This window comes from Piliocolobus tephrosceles, chromosome 16, assembly GCF_002776525.5.
Source record: "Piliocolobus tephrosceles isolate RC106 chromosome 16, ASM277652v3, whole genome shotgun sequence".
NCBI lineage: Eukaryota > Metazoa > Chordata > Mammalia > Primates > Cercopithecidae > Piliocolobus > Piliocolobus tephrosceles.
In genome coordinates, this window is record NC_045449.1 from 62,090,781 (window position 1) to 62,112,623 (window position 21,843).

Below are 21,843 nucleotides of genomic sequence, written 5' to 3' on the forward strand. Positions count from 1 at the left end.
TCAACTCACGAGTGGATCCTAAAACGCAATTCAGTGAGTCACAACCAGCTTAGAAAAAAACGACATAGAAAATTTGCATATGATATTTTGTGAATAGTGTATGTGTTATGGGTATTGGGTGATGTTGCAATAAGTATTTCTTATTGCGGATTGTGGTCAAGAAAAACTTGAAAGTCACTCAAATAACCAAGCTGTAGAGCTACTCGATTACATGATTACACATATGTTTTTTTCAAACAAAGACATATTGTTCAGCACCGGGTGTTTTAAAACAGAAACACAAAGGGAATGGAAGCCAGGGTGGCTAATGGTACATAATGGCCTTAATTACACTACTGAAGGATCAATATTAGCATAGCTCAGTCACCAGCAGCCAAGGCACAAAAACTGGTACAGCAGGAAGTGGGAAACTGGGAATCGGTCATCCCCGCCTGATGCTCTGGGTGCACATTCCAAAAAGATGATTCCATATGGTCCCCACGGCTGGCTTCCATGAAAATAGGGAAAGAAACACGCGTTTGCCTCTAAGTCACAGAATCCTGCAGATGCCTGAAACACACTTCAAGTCCCAGCTCCCTCCCAAAGCCCAAATGTGAACATCAAAGTAAAACATTAAAAATCCACTCAAAAACAACAGGGTGGAGCTCCTGTTTCCTGGAGAGAAAGCAGTCTGCGCCCGGGAAGAGTCTTGGACTCCAAGAACGAGATCCTGCCTGGCTGGGTGGGCGATGTGAAAACAGCCAAAGAAATCCAAAGGTTTCTTCCATCCAGAGCGGGCAGGCACGATGCCCTGCGCTGGGGATGGGGCAGGGGCTGGCCTGGCCTCAGGGATAGGCTGCCTCTTCGCTGGAGGCCCTGCCCAGATGCCACGTTGAGATGCTCAAGGACAAATGGGAAAGTTTTTCCAGTACTCTCATCTTCCTGGGCCCCAACTACAGAGTCCTGGATCAACTTGCAACTTCCTCTCCTTTCTCATCTTTTTGTTTGGCCACCGTCTCTCTTCCCCAGACACCCACTTTGGTCACTGGCTTTCCCACCGCCCTGCTCCCCCCATATGTCGTGGCCCCCGCAGCCCCACCACTCCCTTTGCGAGCTCCCTGCTTTCACCCTTGGCCCAACCTTCTGGCTCTCGGAGGACACTGGGAGTGGGGTGGGGTGGGGCAAACCCCACTGCAGACGTAAGGGGATAACAAGATCCCAACGCATGCGAAGCAGCCACCGGCCCTCCAGCCGAGGCTGCCTCGAGGCTCGGTCACAAGCTGCGCTCAGGACGACACCCCTGGGTCCTGACACTCTGTCCCCCACCTCCCTGGCAGGGGCCGCGTCGCGACTTACGTGCAGTCCTGGTTGAAAGAGAAGCAGCTGAGCGCCGACTCGACCCCACCCGGGGGAGCGTCCGCGGCCTCGACCTCCATCGGGGGCTTGGCCCGGGAAGCCGCAGCTCGGAGCCGGCGACAGCCACCTCAGCAGCCCGCCCGCGCCGGCTCCACGGGCCGGGTGGCCGGTCCTGTCCCGCCCCTACCCCGCCCCGTCCCCGCCCCGTCCCCGCCCCGTCCCCGGCTTCGCTCCGCCCCTCCTTGCCTCTCGAGCGGGTCCCGAGGACCAGAGCACCTGACAGGGCCGACACCGCCTCCTTGGCCAATCCGTGACGGCTGTGGGCGGACCCACCCTGGCGACCCGCCCCTGGCTTCGTAACGCAGCTTTCCATTGGACAAAGGCGCTTGACGCAAAGGCAGCAGGCCCACGTGGTGGTGTTTTCATGGCCGGAGCCGCCCAGCTGGGAGGGAGAGGGAAGAATGAATGTGGCTGGACCCAGACCTGCTGGTTTCAGTCCGGCAACTGCGTCGGGGCCGCCGCAAGGGGGACAGGAGGACGCGCTAGTTCCCACCCCGCCCAGACCCCTTGACATGTGTAGCTCTGCCTATTAAACTTACGGAGTTTAGCAGAGAGCGTTAGACTCCAAAGCCCCACCCTTTTGTAGAGTCCTCAAGCTGCGTTGAGAGAAGCTCCTGAAATGGGGCTGCCTCAGCCAGAGAGATAGCAAGTTGTCTTATCCATTGCCGAGCGGTTGAGAACCCTCACTACTTGCCAAGCGCCGTACTATGTATGTCATCTTGTTGAATTCTTATAAAACTTGTGTGGAAAATATGCTTGTGCTCAATATACAGAAGAGGCAACTGAAGCTCCAAAGCTACACAATTTGTCTAAAGTAACAATAAATGGTAGAATGTGTATTTGTCTGCTTTCAAGACCTGTGCACTAAATAACTGCTAAACAGTTATTTGGCAAGACCTATCCGATCCGTAGCTGAAAAAAAATGAAAGTGTGTGTAGGGCAGTGTAGTTTATGAAAGGGGTAACGTCTGGAAGACGTAGCACAATTCAAAACTCACATAATTCGAGATAAACCTTGACAAAGGATCTCTTTTTTCAAGCTAAGTACTGTACATGTTTCCGTGTGGAATTATTGTCAATACAGTTTATGAATCAGGCGCTCTGCCAGCTTTGGATTGCATAATTGCTGATGGATTTTTAATTCATCGTTTTCAAATTTTGAGATGATATTTTAATTATTGTTATATGACAGTGTCTCAAATCAGCATAATTCAAATTTATTAGGTTGGTGCAAAAGTAATTGCGATTTTTCCCATTTCCCACTTTTAATACCTAGTTTATGACAAAGCCATATATATATATGTATATTTTTAATCTTGGACCTATAATAGATGAGCAAAGGGCACTATTTCACCTAAACCTTTCTGGTTGGATTTCCGGTTTGTGTTTTCTGAGATGCAAATGTAACAATTTCTTTTCTCAACTTTATTATTTTTTTCTCTCCACTGATGTAAAAAATAGTTCAGCTCATAGACTCAGAGATGTTATTGCTCTTTGGCTGATTGTGAGGTGTTGTATAAACTCTCAGAAGTGAATGGAACTGCTGTTTAGATACTTCGTGCCATTTTTGTAACCTCTCAGATCAAAGGTGCTTCCTTCCACCTTCCAGCTCTGTCAAATGCTGCAGTCATTTCTGTCCTGGTTAGAAAACCTAGAATCTGGCATGCTAGGTGCTAAATTGTTTGGAGAATTACATGAAGTGTACCATAAAGTTTTTAAAGTGTAAGCTGTTATTATCAGTTTGTTATTAAGAGTTTGGACTTCATGGGGTAGATGTGGGAGCTGGTGTTAGTTTTTGAGCAGGAGTGTTTCGTGATAAAAGCAGTGTCTTTGTCAGATAAAGTTGGCCAGGGTGTGCAGAACAAATTAGAAGTGGGAAAATACCTAGAAGTCTTTAGGGGACTAATGTGAAATTCTGGAAGTAAAGGGACAGGAGAGACTAGGCTAAAGTGATGAAAACAAGGCCAGAAAATTAGACCAAATCGTGGAGTTGTTTTCAGGCAATGCTGACCAATAGATAAAATGAGCCCCAAATGTGAACTCCACATGTAAATTTCAATTTTCTAGAAGATACATTTAAGAAGGTAAAAAGAAATAGGCAAATTAATTTGAATAATATCATTTATTTAATCTAATATATCCAAAATATCATTTCAAGGTAAAGATAATCAATATAAAGTTACTAATCAGTTAATTCAGGTTTTAATTTTCTTTCTTTCTTTCTTTTTTTTTTTGAGACAGAGTCTCGCTCTGTCACCAGGCTCACTGCAACCTCTGCCTCCCGGGTTCAAGCAATTCTCCTGCCTCAGCTTCCTGAGCAGCTGAGACTACAGGCTACAGGTGGGTTCAAGCCATTCTCCTGCTCTAGTCTCCTGAGCAGCTGGGACCACAGGCGCCCGCCACCATGCCCAGCTAATTTTTGTATTTTTAGTACAGATGAGATTTCACCATATTGGCCAGGCTGGTCTCAAACTCCTGACCTCGTGATCCACCCGCCTCGGCCTCCCAAAGTGCTGGGATTACAGGCGTGAGCCACCGTGCCTGGCCTCAGATTTTAATGTTTTTAGAACTAAATATTGAAAATCTGGTGTGTATTTTTTACTTACAGCATATCTCAGTTCACATGAGTCACATTTTAAGTGTTCATGTAGCTGGTGGCTACTTTATTCTCAGTAGAGTCTTGAGGGACTAAATGACAGGCATGGCGACTAATGGGGAAGGGGGAGGGGCAGGGAAGAAGAGGGAAGAGTCAAAGCTGGTTTCATGGTTGGGAAGGGGAAGCCCGTTGAGTTGCTTTTAGAAACTAGATCTTCAGTCAAGTAATGAGGAAGATTTATTTCATTTCAGACACTTTTCATTAGCAGCAGAACTGCATGCTTACTGGAATTAAGGTTCGGATGTAGAGATATCGCCATGGGAGAAAAATGGTCACCTTCCCAGCCTCAACCTTCCTGTGAACGATCCCCCTTATATGTTTCTTTCCAGGCTAATGGTCCATTATGCCACCAGCCATGTGGAAATAACATCCCAGGGCTGCCTCATCTGACTTCGTTTTTCCCAAGACAATACGTAAGTCTATATTTTTATATAAATCTATGCCTATTTTATTAAAAACCTGTATTTGTAGGTAAATTTAAAAAATGATGAAAACTAATTCTTATTTTCAAAAAGTACCTTGTGAGCCAAACTGAATACACCAGCTAGCTGGACGTGGTTTGCGGAGGGCTGGTTTGTGATTTTTGTTAGAGGTGTAAGCAGCCACTTTGAAGAGCTCCACCCTCAAAAAATTTCCCAGAAGTCCATTCATATAAAAAGCCAAGGACAAGGTTATAAATAACGTAAGAGGTGCTGAATCCATTTAATGTCAGACTGGTTTTTCTTTTTTAACATTCTAGTTCTGGGTTCTGTGGGAGAGGACATTCTTGATTTGAATGTTGGGCTTACGAGCATCCTAATTCTTACAAGTTCTTGCAACAGCAATTTCACTACTAAATAACATCAGCAAAAGGTAATGGGGTAGGTGGGGTGGCAAACAATGCTTTGTTCCAATGGGAATAAGATTTTGGCTTTTTCTCTTTCGACTGAAATTCCTAAATGTCTATCTTTTACCTGAAAAACGAAACAAACAAGAAAACCTCCATTATTTCTAGGAAAACTTACTCGTAAGTTACTGACCAGTCAGCAAAATCTGGGAGAATAAAGCTGGGCTCTGGGAATTAAAAACATGTTTGGTAATACAAAATTGCAGGCCACAATTCATCTAATGGAGAGACTTCTTATTTGTGTAACAATCAGGATGTAATTTTAAAATGCTGATTAGGGCATGCACAGGGCTCTCACAGGAGAAGGTGGAAATGAGACGTCCTGTCTGATGCAACACTCCTGTCACCCCATATGGTCACTCATGGCACCCAACCATCTATAATTAGAGTAACTACTAGGTGAACAAACACTGCTCCTGTTCTGTTCTTCTTTTTATAAAGTCCGTTCTATTTTTATAAAACCAAGTTACAGGAAATAATCTCCTTTTTCTTTTCTGCGATGGGGCAGTACTCAGAACATGAACTGAGAATGAGTTGAACCCTAATGGGTTATGTGGCCGTTTGAGAAAGGGTAAAGTAGGAAGGGCCTTGGGACAATGGAGCCAAGAGGGAGAGGGAGGGAAGGGCGATGTGTCAGTACGTGGAGGAAGTTCAAGGAGTCAGCCCTATGGTGCCAGGGTAGAAGAGGAGGGGTTGGGCTGTGGGGTGATTTCTGGGAAAGGAGATGATGGATCTGATTGGCAAGCAGGAAGCCCCAGCCAGAGATCTGGCTGAGCAGCAGGTGCAACTGGGTTTTTGTTTCTAATCATAGACAGTTCGTGTGAGATAGCATGGCTGCAGGGAATGAAGGGCCCCATCATGTGCCTTTGTCCCCCAAATGGAACCATTATTTCTGGATTTATTGATGAAAAGGGGAGAGACAGGGAGCAAAAACTAACAACACTTCTAATATTCCTTGACTTATATATTCCTTCCCAAGAGTCAGGAAAAATGTTATTTCATGAAAGAGTGAATTGATGTCTTAATCTTCATTCTCTCCCCTCACCCATCTTATGTTTGCCTCCAGAATAACCTTCCTGAAACAGCAAGGTGAATCACAGGTTCTCAATAAATGCTTGCTGATTGGCTGATGATCACGAAGACAGTTGCTCTCTATGAGTGCTTTTGCTAATGTTCTTTGAGCTGAGAGTCTATTACTCATGCCAGTGCAGAGAGGTTCAATCAGGGTGTGTTTGTTCACTGAGGCATCTTCAGATTGGTCGAGAATACAGAGACGGGTTCAGCAGGTCAGCCGATCACCCTGCCTTAAATTTTAGAGTGTAATTATAGGCGATATCTGAAAATAGAAGACCAAGCTTTATAGAAAGCTTGGTTTGCAGCGTCATCCATCTTCTCATTTAACACTAGCCACACCTATCTGGTCTGGGAATGTTTATCCCCATCAGGCAGCTGCATATGCCGAAGTAGAGACTGTTGAGTAAGTTGCCAAAGGCCCGAGCACAGTTTTTGATGCAGGTGTGGTTGTATTCTGTCCCTTCCACTGCGTGCCCGGGTTGCCAGTCCACGCTGTCTCTCGGACTCCTTTGGCTCAAGGCTGGAAATAGAATTGGCATCTTAACCTGTGCTTCATCCTATGAAGGGACAGAGGAGCAAGGGGTGAAGAGATAGAGGCCGAATTATGCCAAGAGGGTCACAGGCTAAGTACAAGGGGGAGAGTGTGGAGTCCTGCAGCTCTTCAAAGGGCACCAACACTTTGCCTACATTTACCAAGGGTACGTCTAGAAATACTCAAAAACGACCTTTGCTCCCAGAGGGTTAGCCTGTGCTCCTGGCTGTGCATGGCTTGTTGGGAAGTGCTGTACTACTTTAGGTTTCTTTCTAGTCTAGCGGTGGTGTAGGGAGTGGCAACCATTTTTTAGAATCAGTCAACCCTGAGAAGAAGGTGGATTCAAAGGCTTTGGGGGAGGGGGAGGTGAGGGGGCGTGGCTAAGAATCCTGCGATTCTTGGTGAACAGTGCCATCTAGTGGTCTGTATGATTTAGTTCTAGGATGGTTGGGTGGACACCTCAGGAAAAACTGGCTTGAGTGATAAGATATGGGTAGCCGGTCCGAAAGCCCCGAAAGAGAAGTCTCTGAGGCTGCCTGTGTATTCTTCCAAAACCTCTTTACTGTCTATAAAGACAGAAGCCTCCCTCACCACTCCCTCTGAAGAAGGAGAAGTTTGGAAGGAGTTTGTATAATCATTCATTCATCTATTCATTCATCTGACCAATTTTTATCATGTGCCTGTTGTGTGCCAGCCATGGCTCCAGGTTCTAGGGATATGACACCGTCCAAAAGAAATAAAAACCCCTGCCCACTAGGGCAGAGAGACCATCAATAGGAAAAATGAGATGCATAGTTCCTAGATGGTGATAAGTGCTAAGAAGAAACGTACAGCAGTGAAAGCGTGTTTGGGAGTGTGGAGTGTGGGGAGGAGAGATTTTGCATAGGGTGGGAAGGGAAGGCCCCACTGAAAATTTCCATTTGAACAAGACGTCTGGAAGAAAAGGGAGCAGATGATGCAGTTATGGGAGAAAAGGCTCAAAGAGCAGTGAAGAGGCAGGGCCACTGGAGTAGGGAGAAGAATGGGGAGAACTACAGGTAAAAAGGTCAGAGTGACCTGAGAAATCGCTGGAAGTTCTGACTTACATTGGAATTCGACACAGGCAGCTGTGCTGAAAATAAATTGAAGGTGTCTTGGGAGATTCACAATTCGCTTTAGCACTTTCAAGTCTCCAGAAAACCCAGCATTATGTTTATTGAACATTGTTTCCCAAGTACTTTCCAAGCTTATTTAAAGATAGATCCCTTTCTTCCAGGAACACCCACTACATGTGGGAACCTGAGAAAATGGAAATCAGCTCGGATAAGCAGACTGGAACATTCCCGACAGTCATAAACAAGGCCAGCACAAGGCCAGGCAAAAACTGTGTTTAACCCAAGGCCACACTATAGCTGCAAAATTACTGACACTGGCATATCTAATCCTTTCTTATCAAAGCCTCTTCCAGACCCACTCGATTTCTCCACTTGCTGAACAAAAATTTCTGAGATACCCAATGAGGAAACACCCTGCCTCACGACACACCCATTCCTGACCTGATTCCTGTTTCTTCTACCTTTCCCTCCCTAGCATCACTTAACACAAACCCCACAAAAAAGCCCTTTCCCACAGCCTCTTACTGAGATGCCTCATGGTTCACTTGATGTGCACACCCTATTGCTGCAGGAAGTTAATAAAACTAACATTGCCGAGGCGGATGGATCACAAGGTGATTAGCTAGGTGTGGCGGCGTGTGCCTGTAGTCCCAGCTACTCAGGAGGCTGAGGCAGGAGAATCGCTTGAACCAGGGAGGTGGAGGTTGCAGTGAACCGAGATCACGCCACTGCACACTGCACTCCTGCCTGGGTGACAAAGCGAGACTCTGTTTCAAAAAGAAAAGAAAAAAAAAAGTAACATTGACAAGATTCATTCCTCTTATACTTTACCTGTTATCAGAGCCCAGCGTTTCATAGAACAAGTTGTAAGAACAGCTGGACAAAATGATTATTTCCTATTATGAAATTCTGAGTCTAAAGATAAGACACTGCATCTCCCCCAAAACTGTCTTGTGTACCAACTGAGAACAGCATCTTAAGAATGAAAAGGGTGAGGAAGTGTGGGTTTTTTTTTTTTTTCGTTTTTTTTTTTAAATTTTAGATGGAGTCTCACTCTGTCGCCCAGGCTGGAGTGCAGTGGTGCGGTCTCGGCTCACTGCAAGCTCCATCTCCCGGGTTCACGCCATTCTCCTGCCTTAGCTTCCTGAGTAGCTGGGAGTACAGGTGTCTGCCACCACGCCTGGCTAATTTTTTTGTATTTTTAGTAGAGATGGGGTTTCACCGTGTTAGCTAGGATGGTCTGGATCTCTTGACCTCGTGATCCGCCCACCTCGGCTTCCCAAAGTGCTGGGATTACAGGCGTGAGCCACTGTACCTGGCCAGCTTATTTTTGTAAGTTGCTCCTTGTCTCTCTGGTCCCTTCTGCTGCTAACATTTTTGGCTGAACATTTGTACTATGGGACCTCTTGGCTTGGTGAGGATTTAATACTCTTCCCTCCTGCCAGGAGCCTCCTTGGACTTTCTCAGGCAATGCACAGATGTCTGAAGACAGACCAGATTGGTTCTGGGCAAAACAAAGGACATCGTCTCTGCTTTCTATGATTATTATTATTTTTTAGATGGAGTCTCACTTTGTTGCCCAGGCTGGAGAGTAGTTGTGAGACCTTAGCTCACTGCAACCTTCGCCTCTGGGGTTCAAGCAATTCTCTTGCCTCAATCTCCAGAGTAGTTGGGGTTACAGGCATGCGCGACCACGCCCAGCTTATTTATTTATTTATTTATTTATTTATTTATTTATTTATTTATTTATAGAGATAGGGTTTCACTATGTTGGCCAGGCTGATCTCAAACTCCTGACCTCAGGTGATCCACCCGCCTGGACCTGTCAAAGTGCTGGGATTACAGGCGTGAGCCACCGCGCCAGGCCTGTCTCAGCTTTCTTGAGCTGTAGTGAGTGTATAGGCAATGGTGATTCACAAAAGCAGACTTGCATCTTAGAAAGCTCCCTGCAGCAGCAGTAGAGGATATTGGAGAGGGGTGGGTGATAGGGGCAGAGACCAGGGGACAGGCTGGTGTGTCAGTCCGAGTCAGACACCGGAACTTAGGTGCTTGCTGCGGGTGGAGGTAGAATGTATAGGACTCAGTGGCCTATTGGATGAGGGAACAGGGAGAGGCAGGTCAGCATGGAGATTGGTTGTGAGTGTAACTTGGGTTTCCTCTGACCTTACTGGCTTCTGCGTGCAAATGGGCCTGTGTTATCAGTTACCCAAATTTCATCGGCTTCTTCTACCTTTTATAGAACATTCAGCTCCCTCCAAAGCCCTTCCTATTAATTACTGGGAAGCCCCCGGAAACACCTCGCACCTGCAGGGACCTGCCCTTTTAGGCGTTGCGCATAGGGATGTTTGTTTCTGCTGAGGAAGGCCCTTGTGATTGATGCCTCATTGCTGCCACCTGCTGGAGTCCACTGTAACAACACCGAAGTGTTTTTTCCCCTAGTATAAACCCTTTCTGCTTGTATTGAAATGATTACTTACGTTTTTTCTCTCTCTCTCTCTCTTTTTTTTTTTTGAGACAGAGTCTCACTCTGTCACCCAGGCTGGAGTGCAGTGGTGCGATCTCGGCTCACTGCAACCTCTGCCTTCCAGGTTCAAGCGATTCTTGTGCTTCTGCCTCTCGAGCAGCTGGGACTACAGACACCTGCCACCACACCCGGCTCATTTTTGTATTTTTAGTAGAGACAGGGTTTTGCCATGTTGACCAGGCTGGTCTTGACTTCCTGGCCTCAAAGGATCCGCCCTCCTTGGCCTCCCAAAGTGCTGGGATTACAATCGTGAGCCACCGTGCCCAACCATGTTTTGTCCTATGTTAATGTGGAGAATTATATTGAGTAATTTTTTATTGAAGTGAAATTCACATAAAATTAACCATTTTTAAGTGAACAATGCAGTGACATCTAGTGCGTTCACAATGTTGTGCATCCACCTCTGTTATCTAGTTCCAAAACATTTCCATCACTCCGAAAGAAAATCCCGTACCCCTTAAGCAGGTACTACTCATCCCTCCTCCCCAAGCCCTTGACAACCACCAGTCAGCTTTCTGTTTCTATGGATTTATCTATTCTGAATATTTCATATAAATGGAATTACACAACATGTGGCCTTTTGTGTCTGGCTTTCACTTAGCAGAATGTTTTCAAGTTTCATCCATGTTGTAGCATGTGTCAGTATTTCATTTCTTCTTATGGCTGAATAGTATTCCTTTGAATATGCATATCACAATTTTATTCATTTATCAGCTGAGGGACATTTGGGTTGTTCCCATCTTCTGGCTGTTGTGAGTATTATGAACATGTGCGTACACGTACTTATTTGGTACCTGTTTTCAATTCTCTTGAGAATGCTCTGAACTCCTAGGAGTGGAATTGCTAGGTCACCTAGTAATTCTATGTTTAACTTTTTGAGGAAATACAAAAATGATTTTCATAGCAGCTGAACCATTTTACATTCCTGTAGCAGCACACGGGGACTCCAATTTCTCCATGTCGTTGCCAACACTTGTTATTTTCTGTTTTTGTTTTCCAAATTATTATAGCCATCCTGTGGGTGTCATGAACACTAAAGTTTTATGAGATGCCTGCAAACTGCAAACCCTTGGGACATCTAACTAGTGCTTGATGTCCCAGCATTCTTAATGAGTCAAAGCCCTACTGTATTCTCAAGACCCCTGTGCTCATTCTGGGTCCCACTCTTGACATCTGGACAGTAAGTTTCAACCCAGAGTTCTCTCTTCATGAAACTCAAATGAGAGTTCATGGGGCCGTGTCAAGAACTCGATATCTGAAGCAGATTCCAGGCTTTCCTTCCTGGCCTGTTCTTTCCAATCTTATCTGTCATTCTCCTAGCTAAAACCTCTTGATATACCACCAGCTCTTTAGGTACACTGGGATATGATTGCTTCCAAACTTAGCTGCTTAGCTTCCGCCAGGGATCTCTACTATGCAGGGTTTGTTGTTGTTGTTGTTTGTTTGTTTTTCTTTGTTTGTTTGTTTTTTGGAGACACGATATTGCTGTGTCACCCAGGCTGGAGTGCAGTGGTGCCATCATGGCTCACCGCAATGTTGACCTTCCCAGGCTCAACTGATTCTCCCACCTCAGCCTCCACAAGTAGCTGGGACCACAGGCACATACTGCCATGCCCAACTAATTTTTATGTATACACACACACACACACACACACTTTTTTTTTTTTTTTTTAGAGAGATGATGTTTTGCCATGTCACCCAGGCTGTGATGGAGGTCCTTGTTAGGATGGAGAGTGGGGCCAATCATGCAGATGAAACAGAAAAATAAACACTGAGGACCAGAAACTTTGGTCCCTTTGGCTGTAAGCAAAATCCTGTGTGACATCAAAGAGGGCATGTCTAGGAGGTATTTGATATCTGTATCTGAGGCTAAGGGTAGATATGTGGGATTGACAGAGAGATCCGGGAGTAATTGGGGGAAGATGTAGTAGCTGAAGCTGTGAGAGGAGGCAGGCTGTAATGGAAAATGTGTCAGTTGGTAAAGAACTGGAATGAAATGTCCTGGTTTGACGTTTTGAATATTCATTTAATTTTAGGAACACTATCAGAAAAGAGGCTAGCTTGTGAGCTGAGTCGGCTGCAGCAGCTCTAAACCACACATTGCTGATGAGTGAGAACCTCTGTTATAAATGGAAATGTGAACTGGCAAATACTCACTGGCTAAAGCTGAATGCACCAGTTTATTTTGGTACCTATTATGTCCATGATCTCCTATTTTCCTTATTGATTGCAAATACGCACAAGGAATAAAAAAGCTGGCTTGCTTTCCAAAAACATGACCGAATGTTTTCACTGCTGAATATCTAAAAAGGGTACAGATTGGACTTTTTGTTATTTCTCTGAGGTTAGAAATGTCCTTTGGTGGGTTTCTAATTTTTCATGAAAGGTCAGTTTCAGAGACTATTTACAAGCTGTTAGGAAAAACATCAAGCAGACAAGACATATCTCAAAATTTTTAAAGTGGCCCATTCCTAGGTTCTCAGCTCTTCTCTCTCCACTTCCTCTCCAGGGATCCGTTCCACAGATGGGGGTTTAAGTCAGCCTTTATCTGTAGGTGACCCTTGTCTGACCTCAAACTCTGGAATGCTCCATATGCCTCTGACTTTCATCTCAGGGAACATCAACACCCACTTCCGCTGGCATTCCTGATGGGATCTCTTTCTCCTGAACAATTGAAAGAGTCCTGCTTCAGTGACTCCCAGGGAATGTTGAGAGAGTCATTTTTTTAAAAAAAGAGATTTATCCCACACCAAAACAGGAATCACTCATTTTGCACCATTTTATGCATTGTCTGTTTTCAAGGTAGGCCAGTTTTTTCCCTCCTGTTCTTCCAATCCATGAACATAGTATAGATTCTTAAGTCCTTTTGAAGTGTAAAATTTCCCAAAACCACATAGCTCAATTTCTTCTACCCCCAGGAATTTTTTTTTTTTTTTATCACATTAGCTTGTGTATTTCCCCCAAAACAGTTATCAAAACTGAAATTATCTTGTGATTTCTTGGTTTACATGTTTACTATCTGTCTCCTCCATCTAAAAGGTAAGTTCCATGAGGATGGGGTCCCGTGTGTCTTCTTCCAGCACCTAGAGCAATGCCCCCATGTATAGGTGCTCATGAAATGTTTGTTGGCTGACTGGCTTACAGAGTCAGTTGCTTAAATATCATACAAAACTTTCCATCATGAATGTCCTTTTTTTTTTCCCTCTCTTGAGTAAGGATGTTGTCCTGATTTAATTAGCATTATTGACAAATGCCAATTAACTGTATTAGTGGCTCTCAAGCTTTTGGATGCTGGTTACACTCTTAAAAAGTATTAAGGACCCCAGAGAACTTTTGTTTGTATGATTATATCTATCATTACCTAGTGAAATAGAAATTAAAACTGAGAATTTAAAATATTTATTAATACACTAAAGTAATAATAAACCCATTACATGTTAACATTAATATTATTTTTTATTCCCCCAAGCATACAAAAAAACAGGGAGAACAGAGGCATTGCTTTTTACTTTTGCATATCTCTTTAATGTCTGGTATAATAGAAGACAGCTGAATCCTTATATCTGCTTTTGTATTCAATGTGTCATGATATCACAACATCATGTAGCCTTTGAAAAACCCCTCTGTGCACTTGCGAGAGAATGCGAGTAAAAAAGGTGAATAACATCTTAGATTTCTTTCTTTCTTTCTTTCTTTTTTTTTTTGAGACGGACTCTCACTCTGTCACTCAGGCTGGAGTGCAGTTGCGTAATCTTGGCTCACTGCAACCTCCACCTCTCGGGTTCAAGTGATTTCCTGCCTCAGCCTCCTAATAGCTGGGATTACAGGAGCGTGCCATCACACCCAGCTAATTTTTGTATTTTTAGTAGAGGCAGGGTTTCACCATGTTGGTCAGACTGGTCTCAAACTCTTGACTGCATGATCCACCCACTTTGGCCTCCCAAAGTGCTGGGATTAAAGGTGTGAGCCACTGTGCCCGGCCCATCTTAGATTATTTTGCAAATAGTTTTGACTTCACAGATACCCCAAGAGAGTCTTGGGTAAACCCAGGGATTGCTGAAGCACATTGAGAACCAAAGATTGATATTAGTGGAGAGGAATATTTTTCTTTGTCTTTGAACTACATTCTCTTTAAGCACTAATTTTCTCTTTGATATCCTTTGCTTAGCTTAATATCAGAACACATTTGCATTCCTCAAGTTTGCCAAAGGTGACCAAGATGCATAGCGAGGAAGGGGTGATGGAAAAACAAACCAAAAGTTAGTAATTTGTTGCTTTTATACAGACACATCCACATACAAACAAAAACAACAATAAAAACATGTGCCTTCGTGGAGCATGCACTGTGTGCTCTGTATTTTCCAAAGACTATTCTTATCTCAACATTTCCAGGCAGGAATTATCAGCTCCGTTTCATAGACAAAGAAAAGGAGGCTCAGAAAACCAAAATAATGTATGAAAGATTGCCAAGCTAATAAGTAATAGAGAGGTGACTGCAACAACCAAATCTCGTTTCCTCCAAAAGCGTGGCCTTTTTGACCATCAAATTCTACATTACCACAAATGGGAGGGAAAAACTCAGAAACAATGAAGAGTTCAATGTACGAATTAGCCTTATTGTTTTGCATAAATGAATAAAAAATCTAACTCCTTTTTTTCTTCTAGTGATGTGTAAATTTAAAAAGTCAATGCTTTTTTTTCCCCCGATTTGAAAAGTAATACACCTACAGCAGGAGACTGAAAGACAACTAAATGTCCATCAGTAGGGGACAGGGTGGTTGCATTAACTGCAACACACTTGTGGATGCAATACTATGCAGTCATTAAAAAGAACAAAGCAGCTCTATTGGTACTGAAATAGGACTGTCTCTAAGATGGGAAAAAATAAGGTGGCTCAAGTTCTACAGTATGCTGTCATTTTTATTTAAAATGTGTATATTAATATGCACTGGTAACTGGTCGCTTTTGTGAATTCAGTAGAGGGACAAGCAGAAGGCAGCTTGTTTCTCTGTAACCATAATCTCCTCCTCCCCCAGACATAGACCTGGATTTGTGTTATGGACAGAAACCCTAACTTTGCAGAGAGCAGAACCGTCCAGCCATGTGTAACACCAAAACGTCACTCTCACTGCCAATTCAAAACTGCTAAGCCCCTCTATTCTTTCCCCTCCTCCTCCTTTCCCTTCCGTCTCCCTCTCTGCCTGAGTTGGGGCCATGAGAGGGGATTACAGGGAGACGGGGGACGTCTTCCCCAGGGATGTCCCTGTAGTACTTTCTTGCCTAATGCTTTTCTATTAGGGGAGTTCTCCAAATGTCTGCAAATGCCTGGCCGTCTCAGAGGCCCCACTTGTGGTTATACAGAGGGCTCCTGTGAGACCCTCTGAATGGCCTAGTCTCTTTCTTTCTTTCTTTTTTTTTAGACAGAGTCTTGCTTTGTTGCCCGGGCTGGAGTGCGGTGGCACGATCTCGGCTCACTGCAACCTCTGCCTTCCAGGTTCAAGCCATTCTCCTGCCTCAGCCTCCCGAGTAGCTGGGATTATAGGCACCCGCCACCAGGCCTGGCTAATTTTTTGTATTTTTAGTAGAGACGAGGTTTCATCATGTTGGCTGGGCTGGTCTTGAACTCCTGACCTCAAACAATCCACCCGCTTGAGCCTCGCAATGTGCTGGGATGACAGGCCTGAGCCACCGCGCCCAGCCTGTGCTGCCTAGTTTCTGATAGCAGTGAGGAGGTGCGGTTCAGCGGACTTCTTGTGCTCAGCTCCTTCCCCCAGTGCCCCACCCACACAACCCCTTTCCTCTGTGGCCCAGGCAGGTGGCAAGTAAGGCCATTCAGGACGGCTCCAGCGTTGCTAACTCCCCCAGCCTCTATGACTCCCGAAGCTCTCAGACCCTCGCCTTGCCATGGGTGGAGAAGTCCTCCCCACACTGCCATTTCCTCACCCCTCCATGTTCCGGGGAACACAGGTGGAACTCCCAAGAACTTTCCTGCTCCTGGGCGCGTGAATCTTCACTGCACTGCCAAGTTTCCAATCAGGGCCAGTGACCTGACTTGCGGACCTCAGTGCAAAATGGAAATGTAGGATTTCTTGTCCAAAAAACAGGAACAACTGCTATTAAAGACACTAAAACGTAAAGTTTTTCTTTAAAAATATTTTATTTCTAAATAAAATGTAATAGGGAAAAGAATGGTGCGTGAGCATCACACTTAACTTACACATTGCAAAAAATTTAACTTTTTTGTGTCATAATTTTATACAATGGCTGGGTACAGTAGCTCACGCCTGTAATCCCAGCACTTTGGGAGGCCGAGGTGGGCAGATCACTTGACGCCAGGAGTTCGAGACCAGCCTGGCCAACATAGTGAAATCCCGTCTCTACTAAAACTACAAAAATTAGCTGGGCGTGGTGGCACGCCCCTGTAATTCCAGTTACCTAGAGGCCGAGGCACGAGAATCGCTTGAACCGGGGAGGCAGAGGTTGCAGTGAGCCAAGATCATGCCACTGCACTCCAGCCTGGGTGACAGAGTGAGGCTCTGTCTTAAAAAAAAAAAAAAAAAAGTAACTTCATAAATAATAATTTGTTAATGTGGTATTTGATTGATCATTAGATTTTCTGGCTCACTTTTCTACAAATTCATTCACTAGGTCATCAATATTTTTATACTTTTAGCAGCTTCATTTTTAATTGATATAATTGAAAATGATATCAGCCTCTCTTGGCAAATGCTGGATCACAAATAATTTTTAATTTTGAGAAAAATTATGCTGTAGATGTAACTTTTGGCTTTTGCTATGGCCTCCACAAGCTACAGGAGATGTCAGAGGAAATATTAGACTGTCATTGTACACACTTACATTTAAACTTAAATTAAGGCTGGGTACAATGTTTCTTCACCTCTATAATCCCAGCACTGTGGGAGGCTGAGTGGGAGGACCACTTGAGTCCAGGAGTTGGAGACCAGCCCGTGCAACATAGTGAGACCTCATCTCTACAAAAATTAAATAAATAAATACACTTAAATTCCAACTCACACAGAACTGATTAGCATGAAAAGATAAAACTACTGATCTAGCTGTAGATCTGTCTGAAAATAGTTGATCTGGTAAATAAATTGACCTATTTTTATTATTTATTTATTTGAGGCAGAGTCTCGCTCTGTTGCCCAGGCTGGAGTGCAGTGGTGTGATCTCAGCTCACTGCGACCTCTGCCTCCCAGGTTCAAGCAATTCTCCTGCCTCAGCCTCCCAAGTAGCTCGAACTACAGGTGTGCGCCACCATGCCCGGCTATTTTTTGTATTTTTACTAGAGACAGGGTTTAACCATATTGGCTAGGCTGCTCTCGAACTCCTGACTTTGTGATCCGCCCACCTCGGCCTCCCAAAGTGCTGGGATTACAGGCGTGAGCCACCATGTCCGGCCGACCTATCTATTTTACGTGGATTGTTGATTTCTGGAAAGATGGAGAGAAACTGAAAAAGGTGATTTCCAAGTCTCTTCTCATTCCCCAAAACCTTGGAAACTGGGGGAATGGGATGGGAGACAGCTTATTCTGTATTTGTATAATTGGCCATTGTTTGGCTTTTTAAACATGTGCATGTATTCGTTTTTTGATTTAAAAACTTGTTAACAAGAAAAGGAACTCTTAAAGAAAAAAATGCATGTTAACATAAAATCTTCATACTCAGCTGATCTTTGATTCTTGCTAATCTTTCTAAAAACTACCAAATATATTTCTATATTCATTTATATTGTACATAGTTATATATAGTTTAGGTATGTTCAATTTAGCTGAAAAATGTTAAGCCTAAAAATTTCCAAATTTAGAGCATTTAGTCACATCAACTCTGCTTTTCCCTGGGGCTAAGTTTTTGGAAAGGTAAGGAGTCAGCTGTCATTTCAGCTGTTTTTAAAAAGGTGAAGTGTGCTTCCTAACAAATAAAAAGGATGCCAACGGAAGGTTACTTCCTGCATTGGACTCCCCGCGCGGGTACAGGAGGAGTTTGAGGCCTGGGTGACTTGTACAGCAGTGCCCCGGGGGCCTGCTTGATCTCCGGTTGTCTGATGTCACACATAGTGAGAAGTCTGGCAACAGGAAGGCAGCGCGGCTCGGGCTGATCCCGTGATGAGTGGTCAGCAGTGCACCGTGTCAGGCGGCTCTCTACAGGGATTTCTCAATCAGCTTATCAAAAATAAATACCTAGGGTGGGAGCGGTGGCTCATGCCTATAATCCCAGCACTTTCGGAGGCCAAGGTGGATGGATCACGAGGACAGAAGATCGAGACCATCCTGGCTAACACGGTGAAACTCTGTCTCTACTAAAAATACAAAAAATTAGCCGGGCGTGGTGGCGGGCGCCTGTAGTCCCAGCTACTCCTGAGGCTGAGGCACGAAAATCGCTTGAACCTGGGAGGTGGAGGTTGCAGAGAGCAGAGATCGCACCACTGCACTCCAGCCTGGCAACAGAGAGCAAGACTCTGTCTCAATAACATAAAATAAGATAAAAACAAATAAATCACAGTCAAAATGCCCAAGTTTTCCTATTTGCTAATAAAAAAATTTGTAATGTCTTTTTAAATTCTAAAATCTAAGTTGGGTTTATTTTTATAATGAAAGAATAGCTCAACATCGGAAAATCAATGAATACATTTAATGCAATTTTAATATATAAATGGATGAAGAGGGAAAATATAACCCACTCAACAAATCTCTTAGTGGACTGATACATTTCGAATCCAGTCCTGATAAAAATTCTCACCCAGCTGGGAATGAAAGGGAACTCCCTTAACCTAAAAATTATCTACCAAAAACTTCTAGCAAATACTATACTTGTTATGGAAACATGGAAAGAATTTCCTTGGCATCAGGCAGGACACCTGTGCCCTTGTTTCCACATCAGAGTTAAATGGGTGAATTAAATCTTCATATGTCAATACAGTCCCTTGTGTAAAACAAAATACTGAACAAAGAAAGTAAACAACAGCAGGATGAGTGTAACAAGAAACAATTCCTCTCTAAGTCCTGCTGTATAGCTTCATCCTAGCCATTTTATTTTGTTTTTATTTATTATTATTTTTTGAGACAGTCTTGTTCTCTTGCCCAGGCTGGAGTGCAATGGCACAATTTCGTCTCACTGCAACCTCCACCTTCTGGGTTCAAGCGATTCTTGTGCCTCAGCCTCCTGAGTAGCTGAGACTACAGGTGCATGCCACCATGCCCGGCTAATTTTTGTATTTTTAGTAGAGATGGGGTTTTGCCACGTTGGCCAGGCTGGTCTCGAACTCCTGACCTTAGGTGATCTGCCTCACTCAGCCTCCCAAAGTGTTGGGATTACAGGTGTGAGCCACTGTGCCCAGCCCATCCTAGCCATTTTACACAGACTTTTCATTTGTATCTCAGGTCTAAACATTTTCTGATTTTCATTACAGCCACTTCTTTGATATATATTTTGTATGCATATATATGTAGAATATTTAAAAATTTTAAAATTTCTAAACATGTTAAGTTTTTTTGTTATTGTTCTCTTTAAAGTTCTCTTTAAAGTTGATTTCAAATTTTGCAGAGAATATGGCGATGTGATGCTGATTTTTTGGGGGGGGTTTTAGGTTTCGTTGATGCCTTCTGTGAAGTTTCATATGTTTTTATGCATATGGCCTGGTCGATTTTGGCAAATGCTCTATAGTGTTTACAAATAATGTGAATGCACTAATTGTTGAGTGCCTCAGTCTACTATAATATAATATTTATAATCTATAATATTTATAATCTACTGTAATCTACTAGGTCAAGCTTTTAGACTGTATTGTTCAAAGCTTTTACCACCTTGCGTATGTTTGGGTTGCTTGATTGAACCAATACTAGGAGATAGTATGTTAAAAACTCTCACTATGGCTAGAAGTTGTTGTCATATTCTATTTGCCATTGCCAGGTATTTGTAGGCAGAAGGATTTCAGGGTATTTAGACTGTTATGTTGCAGGAAGTGTAGGTCTCCATTTTCCCCTTTCTTTATTAAAAGAGATATTTTTAGAAATAGATAATATACACACATTGCTCAAAATTTACAAGTACTGAAAGGCATGTAGTAAAAAGTGTTTGACCCCTTCTCTGGGCTGTGGCCACTCATCTTTCCTCCTGGGCAACCACTGTTACCAGCTTCTTACCAGTCCTTCTGGAGTTTGTCTGTTTGTCTCTCTCCTTTTCTTCTTCACTGTTTTGCCTCCCTCCCTCCCTTCCTCCCTCTCTTTCTCTCTTTCTTTCTCTCTTTGTTTTTGACAGAGTCTCGCTCTGTCACCCAGGCTGGAGGCAATCTCGGCTCACTGCAACTTCTGCCACCTGGGTTCAAGCGATTCTCCTGCCTCAGCCTCCCAAGTAGCTGGGACTACAGGTGTGCACCACCACGCCCAGCTAATTTTTGTATTTCTAGTAGGGATGGGGTTTCACCATGTTGGCCAGGATAGTCTCAATCTCTTGATCTTGTGATCCGCTCACCTCAGCCTCCCAAAGTGCTGGGATTACAGGCATGAGCCACTGTGCTCGACCGAGGTTTCTACTTTTAATGTCTGTTTTGTGCTCCCAAATTCTGAATCCTGCAGTCTATCAAAATAATATGACTTTTGCTATTTTATTCATTTACAAATTGTAGATAGGGCCTTTAGTTGTCTTGGTACAATAGAGAAGTCCCAAACACTCACTTCTTCAGTCATATAGTAATTCTATAAATCCACAACAATCATCTTTGCATATGACAGCAATGATCATAAACCTTTATTCCTTTACTCATCATGCATCAAATCTGGTTGACAATGAGAGGATATCGGAACACCATCCTTCCCTCCATCACTTCTAATTCATTTAATTATCTTCTTTCATCTGCTATATCTCTGCTTGTTGTAGCATTTTCTGCCGTTAATTCATAATTATCATGTAAATTTTGTTCACTTCAGAACCAAGGCTCACTGTGAGACTGCAGTTTCACCAGTAAATATTCAATTTTACAATCTTAATGTCATAGTGTGGAGAATGTTTTGAGTGTTGGGTTCAGATGAATTCTCCAGTTTAATGCTACTCCAGATCTTTTTCCAAACTCTTATCAGCCCGGCAAGTTGACAGATGCCTTTTTTCCCCGTGCGTACTTATTTCCATATTATTCAACCCATCTGGTCAAATTCAGATTCAGTGCTCTCTGGTTTTCTATGCAGATGATTTTCAATTACTTCCCTTCATTTTTTTCCTGCTATGCTCAATCTAATGTTTCAAATACAATTTTATTCTTTTTTTTTTTTTTTGGTATATCTTCCATTTTTATTTATTTTATTTGACATGGAGTTTCACTTTTGTTGCCCAGGCTGGAGTACAGTGGTGCAATCTTGGCTCACTGCAACCTCCACCTGCTGGGTTCAAGTGATTCTTCCACCTCAGCCTCCCAAGTAGCTGGGATTACAGGTACCCACCACTACACTCAGCTAATTTCTGTAGTTTTAGGAGAACGGGGTTTCACCATGTTGGCCAGGCTGGTCGCAAACTCCTGAACTCAGGTGATCTGCCAGAGCCTCCCAAAGTGCTGGGATTACAGGGGACAGCCGCATGCCTGACCTGGATTATATTTTCAAGTAAGCTTTAACAAACTGCACTTGAGACACAACTTTATGAGTCCTTTAATGCCCCAAAATATCTATTCTGT

The 21,843-nt window shown here is 43.6% G+C and overlaps 1 protein-coding gene across 3 annotated transcripts in view; it reads right to left on the minus strand.

Annotated features, from left to right (window-relative positions):
• Positions 1-1,523, minus strand: part of WIPI1 (WD repeat domain, phosphoinositide interacting 1) — a 36,795-nt gene extending 35,272 nt beyond the window's left edge. For 2 of the 3 annotated variants that reach the window (XM_026456750.1, XM_026456749.1), the window contains exon 1: positions 1,336-1,523. In XM_026456750.1, coding sequence (XP_026312535.1) covers positions 1,336-1,415 — 80 coding nt within the window. In that variant the 5' untranslated portion in view covers positions 1,416-1,523. The remainder of the gene's footprint in view (positions 1-1,335) is intronic. The other variant, XM_026456751.1, reaches the window with a different exon arrangement.
• Positions 1,524-21,843: the final 20,320 nt, after the last annotated feature.